Source organism: Podarcis melisellensis (assembly GCF_964234715.1).
Source record: "Podarcis melisellensis genome assembly, chromosome: 17".
In the NCBI taxonomy this organism is placed as follows: Eukaryota; Metazoa; Chordata; class Lepidosauria; order Squamata; family Lacertidae; genus Podarcis; species Podarcis melisellensis.
In genome coordinates this window covers 31,160,885-31,183,317 of record NC_138534.1, presented here as the reverse complement: position 1 = coordinate 31,183,317, position 22,433 = coordinate 31,160,885, and the positions used below count along the sequence as shown (strand labels likewise).

General features: G+C 46.2%; 1 protein-coding gene across 5 annotated transcripts in view; it reads left to right on the top strand.

The window, feature by feature from the left end:
* TRABD2A (TraB domain containing 2A) overlaps window positions 1–22,433 on the top strand; it is a 72,447-nt gene that overhangs the window by 2,661 nt on the left and 47,353 nt on the right. The window contains exons 1-2 of one of the 5 annotated variants that reach the window (XM_081894382.1): window positions 4,660–5,289; window positions 20,293–20,853. In XM_081894382.1, coding sequence (XP_081750508.1) covers window positions 5,176–5,289; window positions 20,293–20,853 — 675 coding nt within the window. In that variant the 5' untranslated portion in view covers window positions 4,660–5,175. Of the gene's footprint in view, window positions 1–4,659; window positions 5,290–18,986; window positions 19,236–20,292; window positions 20,854–22,433 lie in introns of those variants that run through there. The other 4 variants (XM_081894383.1, XM_081894379.1, XM_081894380.1 and 1 more) reach the window with 4 other exon arrangements.

The window sequence follows — 22,433 nt, the reverse complement described above, 5'->3', positions numbered from 1 at the left end:
CTGCTAGCACTATTGTAGCTGCATTAGAGATGACAAAAAGTGCTAAGGCCACCCAGAGCTTGCATGGCTGAACTGTGGTTTGAAGCAGAGACTCCTGGCTCATATGCTTAACCATTAAGCTTTCTCCTTTCTCTGTAAATGAAAACATCAAGTTTCATCACTTTCCATCACATAAAAGCGTGCCTTTTTTCTTCCTTCCACGAACGCTTGTTGTTCTTTAGTTCTAAATCATTAAAACTATTTTTATCCTGACTCTTATTTTACGCCACATATTAACGTGTGACAAGAAGGCCTGCGATGAAGCACTTTCCTCTTTATGGCAGTGCTATTTCTTGCCATCAGGGCAGACACAATAAATCAAATTTTACAGAGCTTGCATAATGTAGTTGCAGAGGCTCGGCTGTGAACCAGGAAGCCCCGCACACCATGTGCTGCTCCTGCCTGAACTTAGGCGAGCCATTGTGTCTCGCCATCAGTCTCATACCTGCAAAATGGGAGAATTGTGGCAATCACAGCAGCAATACAATCCTAAGCAGGTGTCCTCAATATTAAGTCTCATTGTGCTCAGTGTGGCTTATTCCCTGATAGACATCTATAGGATGCCATGTTAGTCTGCCACAGCAACAATAAAACAGAAGCCCAGAGCTTATCGTCACACCCGAAAGACACATATATTATTGCATACGTTATCATGAACTGCAGCCCACTTCATTAGATGTATGGAAGCGTTGTCCTAAGTTGCAGGTAGATCTGCATGTGGTTTGCTGAGCAGGGGTGGGGTAGGTTGTAAACTGTGAGGCTGGAAGGAAATGAAATGCAGAAAGTACAAAGGTGGTGATAATTAAACAATTAGCAGTGGCAATTCACCAAATAGTTGGTGATAGCACAGGCATCCTGGCATTGGGAAGCCAATTAGCACGTGCACTGTGACAAAATTCCATTGCCCTGATGCTATCCACAAGCGCTGGCACTCATCCTCTTAACCTTTCTCCCTTCAGAAGCCCCTTTTTCCAAGCACGGCCACTTTAAGGCCAGTTACAGACAGGATGAAATGACTTTTGGATTTTGCTGTGTCTGATATGTGTGCCCATTTATTTTATTTTTTGGCAGAGGATGGCCTTATTGCCCTATGTAGAATGCAAAGAGGTCACTGCTGGTATTTGATGGCATATGTTGTATAGACGATAAGCAGGTGAATGAACCCCCGATACTGTGGATGTTATTACTTGGTCCTGAGCTGGGGTGAGGACAGAGATGCCCTCTGCGTTTGCTGCAGGATCTGATCCTGGCTATGTTGTTGCTAGTTGAGCAGCTGACTTAGGTTGAGGGAGAGGGATGTCAGTAAGCAAGTACAGTACAGACCTACCCAACAATGTCTGTGTTTTATGTTGTGTGGATGCTGCATTGTATCATTGTCTATACTGCTGATATATCTGCGTTTTATTAATGCATCACTCTTTTGCGGGAATGTTTTTTCCCCAGGAATGTTAACCAGCACCAAAGGGTGGAGCCTATGTTTTAGATATAAGTAGGTGTGTTAAACTGACCGATTCTATTCATGCTACAAACCCTACTTAATTCAAAGGACCTTCCTCTCAAAGAAGTGTGCATAGGCTTAAGCTGCGTCCCACATCCTTGGGAGCAAATCCTATTGAACTCTGTATGACTTATCTTTGGGTAAATGTGCTTAGGAAAGGACTATTGACCTTAGAGGAAATATTTTAAATACCTCCTTCTTTTAAAAAAAATCTCACTGATATTACCACACCCCCCCCTCCGTCTGCTCAGACTTGCACACCACAAAGTAGTGTCCTTTGAGATGTTGTTGGGCTGTGTACACACTGTCTCTTTAAAGCACTCTGGAAGCACATTCTTGCCCTCAAAGAATTCTGCACACTGTAGTTTACCCCTCACTGAATTCCAGTACAGTGGTACCTCAGGTTACAGACGCTTCATATACAGTAGTACTTCGGGTTACATACGCTTCAGGTTACAGACTCCGCTAACCCAGAAATAGTACCTCTGGTTAAGAACTTTGCTTCAGGATGAGAACAGAAATTGTGCTCCGGAGGCGGGGCGGCAGCGGGAGGGCCCATTAGCTAAAGTGGTACCTTAGGTTAAGAACAGTTTCATGTTAAGAACAGACCTCAGGAACGAATTAAGTTCTTAACCTGAGGTACCACTGTACCCAGCAACCTTTAACCCTTTTAAGCGGAGGGTGGATGGCCATCTGTCATGGATTGCAGGGGTGGGATTAGAATCACTAGGTGACCCCTGGAGCCCCTTCCAACTCTGATTCTGTGAACGAGGCCCCCGAAGGCCCAACGGTCAGATAATTGTTAGATCTTCAGAAACCCAGTTCAAAGGGCATCACAAAACCGCCGTTTGATAGGGGGTTCAGAAGATGTCTTCAGAAGCCCCCCCCCCCCACAACAAGCCATCTTGCCCTGTGCTCAGCTGCAAACACCCTGCCCTTACCTACCCCATACCTGATGTCAAGTGTAGGACCAGTGGCTGTAGCTTTGCCAAAGTGGCCTCGCAAGCCAAATGGGGAGGCCGACTTAGCCCATGGGCCAGAGTTCCCCTCCTGTTGGAGGCACTATACCTCTGCATGCCAGTCGTTGGACATTGACACAAGCGATGAAGGTGCTGTTGCCCACTCAGGTCCTGCTTGCGGGCTTCCTATAGGTATCTGCTTGGCCACTGTGAGAACAGGATGCTGTCCTCAAGGAGCCTTGGGCCTGATCCAGCAGGTTCTTCTCTTGTTCTTATGCTTGCATGAAGGGTGGTCTATAAATATTTATTGTCTCTAAAAAAGTTTAATAAGTATTTTAATGCAATCTTATTCCCACACACTCCCGACAGGTTGGGTTCTAAAACCACAATAACTGCATCCCATTGAGCATATCATATACAGTGGTACCTCAGGTTAAGAACTTAATTCGTTCTGGAGGTCTGTTCTTAACTTGAAACTGTTCTTAACCTGAGGTACCACTTTAGATAATGGGGCGTCCCGCTGCCGCCACGCCGCTGCTGTGCGATTTCTGTTTTCATCCTGAAGCAAAGTTCTTAACCCGAGGTACTGTTTCTGGGTTAGCAGAGTCTGGAACCTGAAGCGTCTGTAACCCGAGGTACCACTGTATTTAGTATCACTGTGTAAAAACCACATAGCAAACCACTGTTGTTTTGCCTCTGGAAGTAACGTCATTTTGTTCTGTAGCAGGCCTGCTATAGTGCAAGTTATTCCGTTTTCTCCTCCTGCATATCCTCCAACATTTTCCCAATGAAAATAGGATACCCTATTCCATTATTATTATTATTATTACCCCACCAACCTGACTGGGTTGCTTCAGCTACTCTAGGCAGCTTTCAAAATATATAAAAACATAATGAAATACTGAATATTTAAAAACTTTCCTATACACAGGGCTGCCTCCAGATGTCTTCTAAAGGTTGTGTAGTTGTGTAGTTACTTATCTCCTTGGTTTGGGGGGACGGGTCACATAACTCCATACCCTCCAACATTTCAATGTTGGAGGGGGTGGACGTGGGTGGCACTGTGGTCTAAACCACAGAGCCTCTTGGGCTTGCTGATTGGAAGGTCGGCAGTTCGAATCCCCGCAACAGGGTGAGCTCCGATTGCTCGGTCTCAGCTCCTGCCAACCTAGCAGTTCAAAAGCACGTCAGAGTGCAAGTAGGGAAGGTAAACGGCATTTCCGTGCGCTGCTCTGGTTCACCAGAAGCATCTTAATCATGCTGCCACAGGACCCAGAAAAACTGCGGACAAACACCGGCTCCCTTGGCCAGTAAAGTGAGATGAGTGCCGCAACACCAGAGTCATTTGCGACTGGACTTAACTGTCAGGGGTCCTTTACCTTTACCTTTTTAAAGGAAAAAGCAGGACAATATGGGATGGAATCAGAAACCGGGACGGCTTCTGTAAATCTGGTGCTATCCCTGGAAAATAGGGGCACTTGGAGCAGCCTTTCTCTGTGGGTCCCCAGATGTTGTTGGACTACAACTCCCATCACCCCTAGCTAGCAAGGCCAGAGCTCCAGTGGCGTAGTGTGGGTTGTCAGCACCCGGGGCAAGTAATTTGTGCCCCCTAACCCATGGATTTTAGTAGGGGCAGAGACCTGTGAGCGCGCCCCCCCAGATGTTGCGCCCGGTGCGGCCGGCCCCCCTCCACCCCCCACGCTATGCCACTGCAGAGCTCAGGAGGAATTGTAGTCCAACAACATCTGGGGACCCACAGGTTGAGAACCGCTGACTTGGAGGGTCTGCATCTGGGTGCTGCAGTTACTGGAAACCACAGAAGAGGGAGAGGACTCTTAGGCTGGGATCCCGCTTGCTTTCTCCCCTAAAGGCATCTGTTTGGCCACTGTGAGAATAGGATGCTAGGCGGGCCATTTGGTCCAGCAAGCTCTTCTGCTATTCTTTCAGTTGAAACCACTGGAGTCTCTCCCAGGCTACTTTGCACCTGGTCTGTCTCCTTTCCAGGATGGCTCTGGGTAACTGGACGTCCTACTAAGGGAATGTGCCTTACAACTTGCCAGATCAGGAGAATCCAGCAGGAGGCCGACAGGGACCCTGGCGCTTAGGTCAGAGAGGAGAGAGAAAGGGGGAGTTCGGGGTGGGGGAGCGGGGGAGAAGAGAGAGGCGGCGGCGGGAGCGAGTTTAGGGTTAGGCACCTCCTGCGGCCAATCCCGCCGAGTGCGTGCCTTCGTGCCTCCTCCATCCAGGGGCTGCCGCCGGGATTGCACAGCTCGGCGCTGAAGCAACTTTTGCAAGGAGACTTAGAGCTTCCACAAGGGAAAGAGAAAAGGACCCGTCCCTGGAGAGGGTGGGAGAGGGAATTCCTGCTTCCGCACACACCCCACCCCTCCCCTCGGCATGGCGAGCCCCCCCTCCCTCCGCCTGGCACAGGGACCCTTTAAGGGGAGGGGGCAGCGCCTGGAAGGCTTGGCTAGGGGATGACTCGGGATTGGGCCGCTGGGGCAGCCGCCTTAGGTGCACCACCGGGAGGAAAACACGGGCCGGGCTTTAAAAAACCAAAACAAACCCAACTCGGCGCAACTTCGGCGGAGGCGAGCGAGCCGATTCCCGCCGCCGTTTCCTTTTCCTCCTTGCCTGCCCGCTCCCCCCATCCGTGCTCCGGGCGTGGAGTGAACTAGGATGGTGGTGCACAGCGCCGGGGCTGGCTTGCTGCTCAACTGTCTCCTCCTCCTGCTGGCTGGAGCGAAGCAGAGCCGGGATCCCGCTGCAACCAGCTGCCAGACCCACAGGAAAGTAAGTTCACTCCCGGGGGAGGGGAGAAGTCCGGGGTGCGGGGGTTGGAGAGACTTGTCTCCTGCAAACTTGGGCAGGATGGCGCGAGGGCAGCAGAGTCGCCTCGAGACATTTTCTTTTGCTTATATTCTCCCATTTGGGGGAAGTCTCTCAAACTCGGGTGTGCAAGGCACCTTCCCTTTTCTAGGGGGCTGGAGGAGAGCAGCGCCAGAAAGTGGGGTTTGGGAGACTTAGCTGCTCCGCTGTTGTATCCACCCATCGCACTTTCGCATGCACGAGGGAAAGTTTTGCTGCTGCTGCTTTGCTGTGTGTTTTTTTCCTTTTGCAAACTTGAGTTTCACGCTGGGTGCTGGACTTGCCAGCAGGGATTTTGCAGGAGGGGAAAAGTGCTGCCGGCAAACTGGGCTGCCTCATCCCACCCCACCTTCGCTTGCAAGGCAGCCCCACCAGTGTCATGCGGCACTTTTAAATGGGTGTGTTGGGGGCATAGGCTGGGGAGGGGGCAGGAGGAGCCCAGAAGCGCCAGGAGAGCGTGTCAGAGCTACGTCCGCATGCACCCTTGCCCGGGAGTGAGGCTCACCAGTCACAGCCGGGGCTGGACTTCTGGCTCCCGGTGCATGAAATCTGCACTGCCAGTTTGCGAGCGTGTGGAAGGTGTGCTGCCAGGACTCTTTGTTGCTCCTCCTGCTTTGCAAGACACTTAACGGGGGCTCCTGCTCTGGAATCTGTTGCAGCCTCGAGAGTCATCTGCATTGAACTCAGTGGCCGGCGGGGCGGGGGGGGGGAAGACTTGCTTCTGAGTAGACCCCAACCTGCCAACGTGGGATCTCGCCTCCAGCAGCTGCGTGCGAAAGGCGGCCTCGGAGGGGGAAACGCCTTTCTTAGAAGCTGAGAGAGAGAAGTGATGTCCGCCTTGGCCGTCGTTTGGGTGGAGTGATGTCTTTAAAAAAGAAAAAAAGAAAGACATGAGGCTGGGGTGTAAATTAGCCTTTGATGGGATTTAGAGTGCCTTTAATGAGATCCAGCGGGGAGAGGAGATAAGGTTCAGTGGAGGTGCCAGCCTGCTGTTTGTTTGGGTCATCCACTCTTTGGTTTTGTTTACTTTTAACACTTCTCACTCCTTTGCCAATTCCTCCAACCCCCTCCTCCCCCCTCTCTTTCCCCATAGCATCCCCCAGGATGGAAGGCTGGCAGGCGGTTCTTGCATTCCGAATGCACCTCATCAGGGCTTCATTTGTTCTGTTTGTTTTATCTCCTGTTCCTTTTAAGGGAGACTTGTTGCTCTTGCACACCTTAAAAAAATGGGTAGGGTTTTAACTGCGCTAAAGCCTCCCACGTATATCCCACGTTTTGCAGGCTGCTGAAAAATCTTAAACTCTAGTTAAAGTAACTTTTCTTTGCCATAACTCTTAAAAACGGGTGCATTTTTCTTAGGGGGAAAACACAACCCTGTAGAAAAGAGAGAGTGCAGCCTTCACAGATTATTGGAAAAACCAACCTGTTTTGTGGATGGCCTGTATAATTCCATACCCTGGAGATGTTAATTGAGATGCAGAATATGAAGATACCTTGAGACATACTATGAAAACTCTTTGGAAAAGAAGGTTGTTCGCTCCAGTCTTTAAGCATGTTTACTCAGAGGCATCCCACTGTGGCCAGCAGAGGTTTCCCCCAAAATGTTCATGGAACTGCAGCTAAGGCTGAACTCTGTGGAATATCTTTCTGAGTAAGCTTACTCTGGCCTGACTCCTGAAGAGCTTTTAATAAGAACTGCAGGTGGAAGGAAATATTTCAGCCAACACCACAATCCCATGCATGCTTACTTGGAAGTCTGGGCCCACTGAAATGTTTACTTTTAAGTAAACATGCACAAGATCAGGCCGCCTGCCAGTTCCACAGAGTTAACATTTGTTTCTTGGAGCCCCATAGGTTAAAAATAAGTTACCTAGCTATGCACGGGATCATGGCCATTGCTGATAGGAGCAGAGGGAGAAAAGGACAGCTAAAGGAAACCAGCACAGAGAGAATTTATAGCAGAGTCCACAGAAGTATTTTGAAAATTGTTTTTGCCATTCTAATTCTAAATGCATTCAATGGAAGCAAGTTAATACTGATCTATTGCCATGCAGCCTCGACTGGGGCGTGAGACAGTTAACATGACATTAGAGCAGTGTATCATGATGCATTAGGCCCTTCCTGTGTGGGTCATCTGGAAGCACAGTTGACAATGACAGAAATAAATTGGCATTTAAAAAAACAAGCTGTAGAGACACTGGACTCAGTCCAACAAAAGTTAGTCACAAGCAGCAGCTTTATCTTATGTGCATTTATTCAGAAGTGAATCCCACTGAGTTTAGTGGGAGTTACTCTCAAGGAGGCATGCACAGGTTTGCAAAGCTGTACTGTAGTTCCCTTGAAATAAATGAGACTTGAGCTAGTCCCCAATTCCGTTCCATTGCCTTTAATAGAACTTGGTTACCATCAAATTGTGTTTTTCTTTCATCCAGTGGGTCATTATACATCCTCTAAGCATACAGATAATGGACAACCATGGTAGCAATGGATGCTACTAACATTCATGGAGTACATGCCTGATGGCTTCAGTGTGCAAATAGGTTTGCTCAGGAGGAGATTCTTCAGAAAACTTGTTCCAAAAATAATTTAAAGGCTTTAAACTGTGTCTTTAAATTGGGCCCAGAAACAAATTGGAAGCCAGTGCAACTGATAAAGCAAGGTGATCATATCCTCGGTCAGGAGCAGTTCTGCTGTTTTCTGTTTTAAATTATAGTTTCTGTACACTTCTCAAGGGCAGGCCCATATGCAGGGTGCTACAGCAGTCTAATCTGAAAGTAACCAAGGTGTGTACAACTTCTCTATAAAAGGCCATGGTTGGTGAACCAGTGGAAGCTGGGCAGAAGCAACTGTCTAGGAGCCAAGCTGAGTCCATCAGTAGTCTCAGATTGCGCACCAACTCCTTTGATGGGGAGTGCAATTCCCTCTAAAAACAGGGAATTCCTAATTTGATCTCTCATATTGCTTAAGCTCACATCCAGTCCTTCACTGGTCCCAGCCACTGATTTAGGAGCTCCCCTAGAATTGGACTGAGAGGAGAAACAGAATAGGGTATAACTAGCATCCTGATAAAAAAAATCCTTCCAGTAGCACTTTAGAGACCAACTAAGTTAGTTATTGGTAGCATCCTGATGACACTTCACCTAGAACTCTGGATGGCCTTTCCCAGTGGTTTCATGTAGATGTTGAAAAACATAGGAAAGGGGCATCCTTGCAGGACTCTTCTAGGAGGTAAGGGCATAGAGATGATGAACACAAGGCCTTCAGAACACAAGTCCTTTAGCTTTGAGACTTGCCCTTCAGGAGTTATTGGAACCAACCACAGTAAGATGGTGCCTCCAGGCTGCTGAGAAGGGTACCATGCTTAATTCTATCAAAAGCTGCTGTGAGGTTCAACATAGCCAGCAGATTTGCTTCCACTGTCTTGCTTCTAGCAAAGTTAATCTATCAGGGTGACCAGAACAGTTTCTTCCCCTGAACCAGAATGGGAATTAGACTGAAGAGAAACTAGGTAATCAGACATCCCTGGAATTGCAAGTCCAGCACATTCTGTGCCTTATTCAATAGCAGCATAGCTGAGACTGGTTGATAGCTAGTAAGTTCAGTAATATCTAGGAAATGTTTGTTTTGTACAAGCCTCACCAACACTAAAATGCTAGCTTAATACAGCAAAGGATTTGCCAACCAGTATTAACCAGCCTTCTCTAATAGCTTTTACCAACCAGAACTAATGTGGGTCTCTCCAAGAATCATGCACACATTCTCAGGGTGAACAGGATTTAAAAGTATCTGTAAAAATAACAAAGCATTGTCAACTTCTCTGTGCATTTAGATACCTGCCTCATTTTATTCAAAGACTCCCCCAGTGATTTTGAACTCAAATCTACCAAATTCTCCCCCAAACAAAACTCAATTGTGTTTGAAACATTTTTGGGAATATTTTATCCATATAGGAACAATTCATTTAAAAATGCTGTTTTTCTAAAGCAAGAGTAGCAGATTCCTATACTCCTGGTTTGCACACAAATGTGGAAGCACTTAGTTGATCAAAGGAGGTACCTGGCTACAGTCAGGGATCCTTTTTGAGTGGGGTGGGGGGAGGTTGCTGATTGTATGGTGGAAGGATTTCTAACTGACCAGAAAAGTGCCCCACCTGGCTTAAGACTCTTTAACAACACTTTCATCTGCAGAAATCAACAGGTGATGCTTTTTAGCATTATCACCTGCTAATGCCTGGGCTCAAGCTGTTGTTTAAGGGCTTAAGTTGCAATCCCTAAACCCACTAACCTGAGAGTAAGCACCACTGAATTTAATGGCACTTACTTCTGAGTAGGCAAGGGTAGGATTTAAGCCTTGGTGACATAAGCTGGTTGAAAAATTGGCAGATCTAATGTGTTTCTCAAACCCCGCTAATTCTACACTAAAGTCCTAAATTCAGTTATGGAGTGGATGAGATATCACTCAGGAACTCCGTAATACAGTGGTACCTCGGGTTACATACGCTTCAGGTTACAGACTCCGCTAACCCAGAAATAGTGCTTCAGGTTAAGAACTTTGCTTCAGGATGAGAACAGAAATTGTGCTCTGGCAGCGCTGTGGCAGCAGGAGGCCCGATTAGCTAAAGTAGTGCTTCAGGTTAAGAACAGTTTCAGGTTAAGAATGGACCTCCGGAATGAATTAAGTACTTAACCCGAGGTACCACTGTATCTTCTTGGTATTCTTCCCCTATCTGTATATCTGCCTACTTTGAACATGGATGCTTGCTCTGCAAAATCAAAGTAGCGTGAGTATCTACCTCTTTGCAGTCTTGCCTGTGATTCTTAAGGCTGCCATTTTTATTTATTGGTGTGGCTCCTCTTCCTTTAATAGAAGCTTGATTTGCAGAAATTTAAGAGGACAAGCTTTTCCTGGCATGGGCACAAGGTGTTGCAGAAAAGCTTCTTGTCTGGTTGGCATTAGGCATGGGAGCAGGACCACTGAAAACAGAAGAAATTGCCTGCTACATTGCTAATACATATTGCTCCCTTTTCAAGTATATTACATAAATGGTACTTGAGCCACTGTGTTTGAATCTGTGTGATAAGGCTTGTGGTCGCTGTTTAGCAAGACTACACTAGGGGAGGGGGAAGTACAGCTTTGGTCTTGCAGTCTAATAAATCAGAAAGTCCCAGTTTTGAATATTCCCTCTGCTACAGTCTTTCAAGATAGCCTCAGCTCCCCATCTACGATATGGAGATAATAACACTGCCCAACTTCACAGGATTGTTGTAAGGGTTACTGAGATAACGTCACCTCTGGACCAGCCGCTCTCACTTAGCCTTGGCACCTGCAACATGGAGATAAAAATACTGACCTAATTTACAGGATCGTTGTAATGATTACGGGGATGATATTACTGACTTTTGCAGGAACATTGTAACGATTATGGAATTATTATATGTCAGGTGCTTTGAACACTTGAAGGCACTATGGAATGCTAATGAGTGGAAATTAAACGCTTGCTTCATGTTTTGCATGTGGGTTTTGTTTGCGCATGCACACCCTTTGCAAACAGAGGGTGACGTTTTGGATCTGATACCTGTTTTGCTTGAAGTCTGGTAACCTGACCTCTGGACTTCCCTCTGCCATATGTAAGTCATATTTTATTACAGAAGCCGGACCTTGAAGTGAAATACTTACTATCTGAAGAGGAAAGGGTTCAGTATTCAATACCTGCGCCAACCTTTTCTACCTAAATAGATGGGACTTTAAAGTGTGCTGTACAGCAATAAAACACAGTTTCATTTGTTGAGGTTTTTACACTTTGAAAAGCAAGCTTTCCTCTTTCCTTTCATGATGATTCTCTTGGTTATTTATTGTAAGTAAATCAGGTCCATGCTTTGGTTCTGTAGTGGGGATTGGCTTCTGGCAGAGAGATTTATGTGGCTGCTTAGGTTTGCCACGGAGATAATTGTATTTTAGAAGTGCTTAACTTTGGCTGGGATTTGGCCCAGGGGTTTGGTGAGGTTCTGCATTTGTGTTCAACCTGCAGCTGTGGTTTTGAAAACTCCCCATTTAATTTCCCATAGCATAGATTAAGCAAATGCAATTGCTGTCTGAATGATAGGTGGGAGGTGAAATGTGTTCAAAGGCAGCTCATTATCTCCTGATTAAAATGTATTGCCACCTGTAGCTTTCCTTGGTGTTAAGTCGGCTTCCATGAGAATGGAAGGTAAATGCTCACATTCACTCACCTTGTGCTAAGTAGCACCAGCTTCACCTGGTTAGTTAAAAAAAGAAACCTAGACCTTAAAGGTGTATTTTACCCAGTGGTGAGCATGTTTGCTTATTTATTAAGTTTTTGTCATGCTCTTTTTCAAATGAAAGTTCCTCTCCCATTTTATGATCACATCAACTTAGTCAAGTAGGTGAGAGAGGGAGGGAGGGGCAGCCTGTCACCAGTAGGGTGGCCAGGTCAGAAAGAGAGATCCTGTGCTTTCTACACAGCTATTAAAGGTGCAGGTGTCCCACCCTGCCGTCCCGTCCCCCCATGACTGCCCTAGTTCCCAGTGAGCTTTATGGCTGAGTGCGATTTAAATTGGACTCTCTTCTTTGCCTTCTACATTTAGAAGAGTTCACTTCTTGGGGCACGGACCTAGCCTTTATGTTGCTCTGCAATGCACTGTGCACCTGCTTACTATATTTAAAGTTTAGCAGTAGCAGTGGGTGGCGCTGTGGGTAAAAGCCTCAGCGTCTAGGGCTTGCCGATCGAAAGGTCGGCGGTTCGAATCCCCGCGGCGGGGTGCGCTCCCGCTGCTCGGTCCCAGCGCCTGCCAACCTAGCAGTTCGAAAGCACCTCCAGGTGCAAGTAGATAAATAGGGACCGCTTACTAGCGGGAAGGTAAACGGCGTTTCCGTGTGCAGCTCTGGCTCGCCAGAGCAGCGATGTCACGCTGGCCACGTGACCCGGAAGTGTCTCCGGACAGCGCTGGCCCCTGGCCTCTTAAGTGAGATGGGCGCACAACCCCAGAGTCTGGCAAGACTGGCCCGTACGGGCGGGGGTACCTTTACCTTTACCTTTTAGTAGCAGCTGACCGTGCTGCTTTGCAAATATTTTAACTTATTTTAATGCAACGTTTGCATTAGTGTTCTAAGGCCAGTTTCCATAGCTCAACTAATTGTTGCAATTTGATGCGCATGAATGTAATGGTAAACCTCTAACATCACCTGTTCCCCAAAGAACAGATTCAGGTAGGCAGCTGTGTTGGTCTGAGGCAGTCGAAATATATATAATAATAATAAAAAATTGCCCAGTAGCACCTTAGAGACTAACTAAGTTTGTTCTTGGTATAAGCTTTTGTGTGCATGCACATTTCTTTAGATACACTGAAAGAGAAATCACCAGACCCTTATATATAGTGGGAGGGTGGGGTGGGGTTTTTTCAGGAGGGTAGTAGTGGTTGTCAACAGGTTTACCATAACCATTGAGTCAATCACCCATCTCCTAATACCTTCCTGACATCTGATGGGAGGGCGTTCCACAGGGCAGGCACCACTACCGAGAAGGCCCACTGCCTGATTCCCTGTATCTTTGCTTCTCGCAGCGAGGGAACCGCCAGAAGGCCCTCGCAGCTGGACCTCAGTGTCCAGGCAGAATGATAGAGGTGGGGACACTCCTTCAGGTCTGTTGGGCCGAGGTCGTACGGCTTTAAAGGTCAGCACCAACACTTTGAATTGTGCTCGGAAATGTACTGGGAGCCAATGTAGGTCTTTCAGGACCGGTGTTATATGGTCTCGGTGGCCGCTCCCAGTCACAATATTATATTGAATATTGGTCAAGTATATAAAGCCTGGTTTTGCAGAGACAGTTGTGGCAGAGGTCCCCAACAAAGGCTTGACTTAATACCCTGACATGTCTGTGGAGGTGCCTCTGCCCCACTGAAAATGCTGTGGGGCTGGTGTTGCTCCTTTCGAACTGGCCCTGTGGTTCTACCTTCAACATGATTTGCAGGTGGTGATGTTTTATGTCCATGCCCAAAAGCTCGCCCTTGCAATTCCAGCATATAATGCTGTTGTTAGAGACACAATAATAAGTCACAGGACTTCTTTTTGGCAACTCTAGGTATCAGGACCAGCCCAAGGCACTTCACTGTTTGAGTGGACCTGCACATATTTCCCATTCCACGCCCTGCCCCAGGAGAGCCCACTTTGCAGCGAAGGCAAACATTATTTAAAGTTAAAACGCAGCCAGTGACACACTCAGGCTGACTTTGTCCCTTTGTCTTGGAGGGCATCTGATGGTGTGGGGCAGAAGGATGGTGGCATCTGTGGGGGAATGAGGTTGATCTGCCAGCCTTCTTCATCCACTGTCTGAATGGGGAAGCTCACCATGAGTTGGCCCTTAAATGAATTGGACGCTTGTAGCTTGTGCTGCTGTGATAGCTGTATGGTTGCTTCCTGGTGCCTCCTGAATCTTGTGTCCTGCAGTTGCAGCGCTTGTCCAGTGGGTGAAGCTAAGCCACTTGGCTTAAGTGGAATGGAAGAGGGCAGAGCAAACTTTCTGGAAAGAATTGAGTGCCTGCTCCGAAACGAAGGGTGTGCGCAAGTGTGACCATGATTGCTGTAGGGTAGGAGCAGAAATGGGCTGCCTCTCCTACCACATTCCTAGCAAGTGACCCTCTCGTGTAGTTTTAAATAAAAAGGAGGCAATTCCTACACAAGGGACGCGGGTGGCACTGTGGGTTAAACCACAGAGCCTAGGGCTTGACGATCAGAAGGTCAGTGGTTCGAATCCCCACGACGGGGTGAGCTCCCATTGCTCGGTCCCTGCTCCTGACAACCTAGCAATTCGAAAGTACGTCAAAGTGCAAGTAGATAAATAGGTACCGTTCTGGCGGGAAGGTAAACGGCGTTTCCGTGCGCTGCTCTGGTTTGCCAGAAGCGGCTTAGTCATGCTGGCCACATGACCCGGAAGCTGTACGCCGGCTCCCTCGGCCAGTAAAGCGAGATGAGCGCCGCAACCCCAGAGCCGGCCACGACTGGACCTAATGGTCAGGGGTCCCTTTACCTTTACCTTTATGCCCTACACAAAATGTTCTTGGCTTCATAGAACTGTCAGGTAATAGGAAGTCACCAAACAGTATTTGTCGGAGTCATTTAATCAGGGTCACAACCAGAGTTGTTGGTGTGTGCTGCATTGGCGCAGACTTCTAAAGTTGGTTCGTACTAACACTATTTTGGCTAGGAATGTTCTGTTGTTGTCCTTCTTCTTCTTCTTCTTCTTCTTCTTCTTCTTCTTCTTCTTCTTCTTCTTCTTCTTCTTCATCATGGCAATATGTGTGTCCATGCTTCTACTTGGGTACTTTTTTTGAACTGAAGCTCAAAATGTAAGGTGTAAGTCTGCTATGTTTTTATGGTTTGCTGTGCTGGACAGCAGCAGTTTTCTCTCTTGCTTTGAGGTTGGAACCCAGATCCTGCCTCCTGACCAGCATCTTGCCTGCTGCGTACCTGGGACATTGCATATCATGAAGCTGGAAACAGATTCAGGGCTTCCCTTCCCTGCGGTCCATTTGGGCCTGTTATTCTGATTTGTAAAATTATCTCAAAAGGGTGTTCTGTAGCAAGAAGATGGTCCTTTCATCTGACTGAAGGGGGGAGTCACATAACCCCTCCATTCCGTTCCGTGCACGACTTGCCTTGCTCTCTGTTTGGCATCTTATACTTAAAAGTGAGCAAATCTCCATTTATATGTTTCAGTCACTTCTTTCAAATCATAACTACCTTTCTATGCCCCCTTCCCTGCAAAGATCTCAAGTACATGTCCCCCACCCCTGCTTTATCTTTGCAACAACCCTGTGAAGTAAGTCAAGCTGAAAAATAGATCACCCAGTGGGTTTCATGTGGCTGAGTAGGGATTTGAACCCTGGTCCAGCACTTTATTTATTTATTTATTTATTTATTTATTTATTTATTTATTTATTTATTTATTTATTTTGCATACGGCCCTATACCCACAGGTCTCAGGGCGGTTACAATATAAAAACACAAAATAAATGCAACAACAACAAGCAGCAACAACATAGTAATAGTAATAGTAATAGTAATAGTAATAATAAAACAAAAACAACCCTATAACCCCTTCCTCCTCAACAAATTTTCAAAGGGCGTTGGATGTCAACCAGCCAAAGGTCTGGTTAAAGAGGAACCTTTTTTCTCTGGTGCATAAAGGTGCATAATGAAGGCGCCTGGTGAACCTCACTGGGGAGAGCATTCCACAAACAGGGAGCCACTGTAGAGAAGGCCCATTCTGTTCACCACCCTACATAACACCACCATTAGAGATGAGAACCTCCTGGTTTCTGAAGAAGCTTGTAGCTAATGCTTGTTCTATTTGGAGAAGACCTATTGAAATCAATAGACCCAACTTACTTGGGTCTACTCTGAGTAAAACTTAGTTGCATACAACCCAGACTTCTCAAATAATGTGAGTTGCCTTGGACTTCTGTATTAACTTTTACCTATGGTAGCTTCCAGAGGTGTGGCTCTTCCGGCATGAGATTCAGTCCCTTGGTGACAAATTCAGGTCAAGCAAAGTCACAGTGGCTCTGGCCCTCTTCCACACCAAGCCTGCCCCATCCCCTTACCAAAAAATGGTGGAGTTTTGGGATTTTTTTTTGGTCATAGGGAGAGTGATAGGAAAATGCACTGGAAATTGTGGGGTGATACTTGCTTGGCACAACATCCTGGGTTCTCCCTGCATGCAAATCAGAATTAAGGCTCAATAAATAGCTGGTGTCTTCTGTGCAGACAAGCGAATGCTTGGTTAACAGGCCATCTGGAAGCGGCATTTTCTTTTCTGTTAAGGAAATTCCTAAATTGTCTATCCCTGGCTTTGTGGGGGCTAGTCCTTAGGTGGTAATAATAATAACAATAATAATAAATAAATAAATAAATAAATAAATAAAATTTATTTCTGCCCCGCCCATCTGGTTGGGTTTCCCCAGCCACTCTGGGCAGCTTCCAACCAAATATTAAAAACAATACAGCATCAGACATTAAAAACCTCCCTAAACAGGGCCGCCTTCATTGCCTTGACATCTGATGGGAGGGCGTTCCACAGGGCATGCGCCACTACCGAGAAGGCCCTCTGCCTGGTTCCCTGTAACCTCACTTCTCGCAGCGAGGGAACTGCCAGAAGGCCCTTGGCGCTGGACCTCAGCGTTCAGGCTGAAAGATGGGGGTGGAGACGCTCCTTCAGGTATACAGGACCAAGGCCGTTTAGGGCTCTAAATGTCAGCACCAACACCTTGAATTGTGCTCGGAAACGTAATGGGAGCCAATGAAGATCTTTCAGGACCGGTGTTATATGGTCTTGGAGGCCACTCCCAGTCACCAGTCTAGCTGCCGCATTCTGGATTAATTGTAGTTTCTGGATCACATAGCACCACGTAGAGCGCATTGCAGTAGTCCAAGCGGGAGATAACTAGAGCATGCACCACCCTGGCAAGACAGTCTGCGGGCAGGTAGGGTCTCAGCCTGCATACCAGATGGAGCTGGTAGACAGCCGCCCTGGACACAGAATTAACCTGTGCCTCCATGGACAGCTGTGAGTCCAAAATGACTCCCAGGCTGTGCACCTGGTCCCTTCAGGGGCACAGTTACCCCATTCAGGATCAGGGAGTCCTCCACACCTGCCCACCCCCTGTCCCCCAAGAACAGTATTTCTGTCTTGTCAGGATTCAACCTCAATCCGTTAGCTGCCATCCATCCTCCAGCTGCCTCCTAGAGCAATATAGCTTTCTCTCCCGCATCAGCTTCACCCTACATGACTGCCGTTTTTTCCTTTTAAAAAAAAATTCCTCTACATTTTGTGAAAAGAACCACTAATGTTTTGACTTCCCCCACTGTTGTCTTTTAGAAGAGCAGTGTGGGGAATGGCTGGCAAAGCAGCCAGCGCCCCTCCTGATACATAGGAATTTGCCCTGTGTGTTGAACCCAAGCTTTTCCAACATATTAGATAATACCGGCACGCAGTATTGCAGCTCTAATGTTTCCCACTAAACAGTTTTCAAATTATATTTGAAGGTGAAAATGATGGCAGGCTATAGGGTACTACATTCAGATATGTTCCCATTCGGATTATCAACAAGAAAAGCTTGTCGCTTCTCAAACATTCCTGTGAACCCACAACACTGAATACACTTACCAACAAATGACATGGGGAATGTTTCTTTCTAGAATGGAATGTTACTTCCTGTTTTGGACCTAGAAATGCTATTTTATCCTTTCCTTGTGGGTAGGGGGACAGCAAGAGGCGATGAACTCTTTGGATTTCCTTTTTGTAAATAGCTTGAATTAGGTTTGCATCTATTTTTAAATGCCTAAAAAATAAAACATATTAGTGAGCCAGCCAAAATAGCTTTCCCCTGAAAGGAATGAACACCTCTCGGCTGCCAAAGGCCACTCGAAGCCTGTGTACAAGCCAAAATGAATTGGGGGAAGTTATATGTAGCCCTGATTCATTTCAGTAGGACTGGTACATGAGAAGGCCAAGTAAACTATATCCACGTTTGTCCTCCAGGCTAAGGACCTGATGTAAGTAAGTAGATCCAGGCCCTTTTCACACATCAGGTTTTTAGGAGCGCACCTAAAAATATGAAATATGACTTAAGTCACTTCCAGACTGTCGCTGTTTTGCAGATGAGATTCGGCCATGCACAAGCAAATCAGAATTAAAGTGATTTTGATGTGGCACTCTTGTGCAACAATAATTTTATCCCCTAAATAGTACTTTTTTGCTGTAAGAAAGTTGCTCTAAGAGTTGTTGTGGAAATTAAAGGCTCTGGCAGCTGTCCATAGTCCATAGATGCCAATGGCTGACACTGTCTGGAGCCTGTGGGAGACCTGGCTTCTATTGGCCTCATGTTGTCCTATCTACATCCTAGTTGCTCATTGGCATGGTAAACTTGAGCCTTGGCTTCACCACTTCAATCTGCAGGTGTGTGTGTGTGGAGGGGGGTGTCACATAAAGGAAATGCCCTCCATCGAAGAAAGCAAGTTGGTCCCTACATATAGAAGAGTAACATATTGGGGAGAAAGCTAAGCTAGAACCATTCTTTCTGACATGTCAGCCTTTTATTGACTTTTTGCATGGAAGGGCACATAAGAACCCCCCACCTGTGCTCCGAAGTGGTACACGCCAGGCTTAGGCTTACCCCTGCATTGAGAAACTAGCCCCTTATCTGAGAGGGCAACTGTCCCTAGTTATTGCTAGATATCATGAGGGAAACAGCTGCCTCTTGGTTTATAAATAATCGGTGGTGAGTAAACCCGCTTACTGCAGTCTCGCAGATGTTTCTCAGGTCCCATTTTATGCCGCAGGTTGTAAGAAGGTGGTAATATTCTTGACTTTATAAAGTACAGTGGTACCTCTGGTTAAGAACTTAATTTGTTCTGGAGGTCCGTTCTTAACCTGAAACTGTTCTTAACCTGAGGTACCGCTTTAGCTAATGGGGCCTCCTGCTGCCGCTGCACGATTTCTGTTCTCATCCTGAGGTAAAGTTCTTAACCTGAGGCACTACTTCTGGGTTAGTGTAGTCTGTAACCTGAAGCGTCTGTAACCCGAGGTACCACTGTATAGAAAAGTATTTGAGGGATACCCACCTAAGCACTCTGCTTGGGTTTCGGTTTTTTTGCTCCCATTCAAACCCCTGTTTTGTTATGCAGGGTTTAGGAAAAAAAAACCCTATTATGAGGGAAGAGCAGTTCTGGTGGTGTAAGCTGACTGACCTCCCCTCCCCTCACCCCAACCACAAAATTTAGTTTTAAATTTGCAGTGCAGAGAGTCTTGACAGTCATCACCAATGCCCTGCATAGGACATTCATCTCAAACACTGGTCTTTGTCTCATCATGGGGCTTTCAATACATTAGATTTGAAAACAGAGAAGGGAGTTAATGAAATTCTGAGCGGTCCAGGGGGCAATACCTTTTCTTTTTGCGATGTCTTTTAGATAGACTTGGATCCTTATGTGTGCTCTTTGTCACATAAAGATCAGGCTTGTTTAAAACAAAGGAGTGTTGACCTTCCAACCCTCTCCAAGCCTGTGGCGGCTTTCAGGACTCTTTGTTTGCTTTTAAGTGGGTAGGTGACACTTCTCGCCTTTCTAGGTTTTCAGTTATCTTCATTCATCTTATCACCACATAAAATAGTTGTTTTGTTTTTCTTTTGTTTTTAAAAAAATCTTTGCCTTTATCTTTAGGTTAGGTTAGTCTCTTAGTATTAGATTTTTGAACTAATAAAAGCAAATATGGGATATGTGAAGCATCACAATTTTTTCATATTGGGAAATGTTGGGGACTTTAATGTTTTACAAAATCACTTGCACGTTTACTGAAATGAAACCAAAGTTCTTGCTCTTTGAAATACATTTTTTAAAAACCTTGGGGGTAGGTATTTCTGTGCTTTTACAAAAAACAAAACCAAAACCCAAACCTTTCTGTTATCAAAAGGATATATGTCTAGAGAAATGCATCGTTTTCGTATAAAATATGTGTGTATGTTGCTTTTTGCTGTGAACTTTAAATGTCCATTTTTACTTCAGCTTGCATTAGACCAGTTAGCCCATCCTTCTGCTTGCCTCAGAGATTACTTTCTCTGTTTCTGCAATCTCTTGTGTAACTGGTCATTGAGGGAATAGTTGCTGGATTCTAATATCTAGGTAAGATGCTTTTTTCTGCCACTCATTTTTTTGGGGGGGGGAAGACTAGTTTTGACACCATTTAACATTAGCACCGCACCTGCAATCACAAAGCCTAGCTCTACTGTCTCAGTGACTTTAGAGCCCAACCAAACAACTTGCCCACCAATTGAATATGACTGACCCTGATCTCCCATGTTATCTCTCCACATACTGTAGTGCCCTGTTTTCATTGTTGTGTTTCCTTCTCTTCAGCAAAGTGAGCTGAACTCCTTCCTGTGGACTATAAAAAGAGACCCGCCGTCCTACTTTTTTGGTACCATTCACGTCCCGTATACCCGGGTCTGGGATTTTATCCCTGACAACTCCAAGAGGGCCTTCCAGCAGAGCCATATTGTCTACTTTGAATTGGACCTCACCGATCCCTACACAATCTCTGCTCTTACCAGTTGCCAGCTCCTGCCACAGGGCGAAAACCTTCAGGATGTGCTCCCCAGGGACATTTACCGCCGGCTCAAGCGCCACTTGGAATACGTCAAGCTCATGATGCCTTCCTGGATGACTCCAGACCAACGAGGCAAAGGCCTGTATGCTGACTATCTCTTCAATGCTATCGCAGGGAACTGGGAGAGGAAAAGGCCGGTATGGGTCATGCTGATGGTGAATTCTCTGACTGAGGTGGACATTAAGTCACGTGGTGTACCTGTCTTGGATCTCTACCTTGCCCAGGAAGCTGAACGCCTTCGAAAGCAGACCGGGGCAGTGGAAAAAGTAGAGGAGCAATGCCACCCATTGAACGGCCTCAGTTTCTCCCAGGTAAGGGAAACCGAAGTTTTCTTCGCCTGCTGTCCTATACGTCCTACAATCTGTGCTTTGATCATTCTTAGTTGGCAATCCACATTCCCCTTTCATTGGAGGTTGGGGGGCAGAGACCACAAAGTGGGCAAAATGTCTGAATTGGCTTCTTGCATTGGAACTCTGGAATGCTCCTTAGGGAGATTCCAGAACTTTGCTTCTTGTCAAAGAAGCAAATGTCCCGGCCTTAGGAGGTCCGGACCATAGGAGCACACTCTATCTAAAGACCCTCAGCATTTGAAATTTCTGGTTGCTGAAACATGTAGATAGATGCATCTCTCCTTCAGTTGCAGAAAGCTGGGTTTTGCCTGCTTCCTCATGTTGTGTTTGACTTCCTAATTAATCATTGGCAACTGCCGCTTTCAACTTAAATAGGGTATTTGGCAAAGTGCTTAGTAACACTGATAGCAACCGGGCATGGATTTACTTAGGAAGGGCACCTTTCAGTATAGGATATCATGGAATACGTTCAAAAATGCAACATGTTGGAGTGCACATTGACTAATAGCAAACATGTTAAACCAATTAAAAATTTGTCCAGTAGCACCTTAGAGACCAACTACCGTACGTTTCTTTTGGGTATAAGCTTTGGTGTGCATGCACACTTCTTCAGATACCTGCACACAAAAGTTTATACCCAGAACAAACTTAGTTGGTATCTAAGGTGCTACTGGAGAATTGGACTGCATCAGACCAACATGGCTACCTACCTGAATGTTAAACCAGTTCAACTTGTCAAGCCTTCTTTGGGAGTTGTAGTTTTCTGTAGCCCAGTAGTGGGGAGCCTCCCACCCATATGTCTGATTAGACCCACATGTCCTCCTCTTTTGTCCCATGAGTCAGTTTCTGACAAGCTACACCCACCTGCCCTACACCCAGCTTCATATAAGACATCGAATGTGGGGCAGGTAAGGACACAGCTCCCTGCCAAAAGTGTTGTTTGTATCATTGTTGGCAGTTGGGAAGACACAGCACGACCATACTGTGCCCATTCCCTTGCTGGCTTGATTTCAAACTGTGTGGGCAAAGAAAGTGGGTCACGTCACAGGGTCGGATTAAGTCCTTTAGAGGCCCTAAGCACTTAAAAGATTTTTGTGCCCCCATATATATCGAATTCAAAATGTAAACAATGAAAAACCATAAAATAAAATTTTACTTTTCCAAATGAAACAAAACCTGCAGTAAGATGGGAAAATGGATAGTTTTCTGTATACTTCTGTTTTACATTTGAAAAAAATTTCTCCTACTTTTTCCAATTGCAAAGTCCGTGGTAAATCTGGCAATGGAAAAAGGGTAATTCTCCTTGGGTAATAATTACTCCCTTAAGAACAGAAGGAGAGTGTGCTGGATCCGACCAATGGCCTTATATCTAGTCCAGCGTCCTGTTCGCACAGTGACCAACCAGATGCCCATTATGGGAAGCAGGATTTGAGCGCAAGAGCCCTCTCCCCTCCTGTGGTTTCTGTATTCTGTATTCTGTAGCATCACCGCTTCCAACTGTGGATGCAAATCATCACCATCCTGGCCTTCAATAGCCCTCT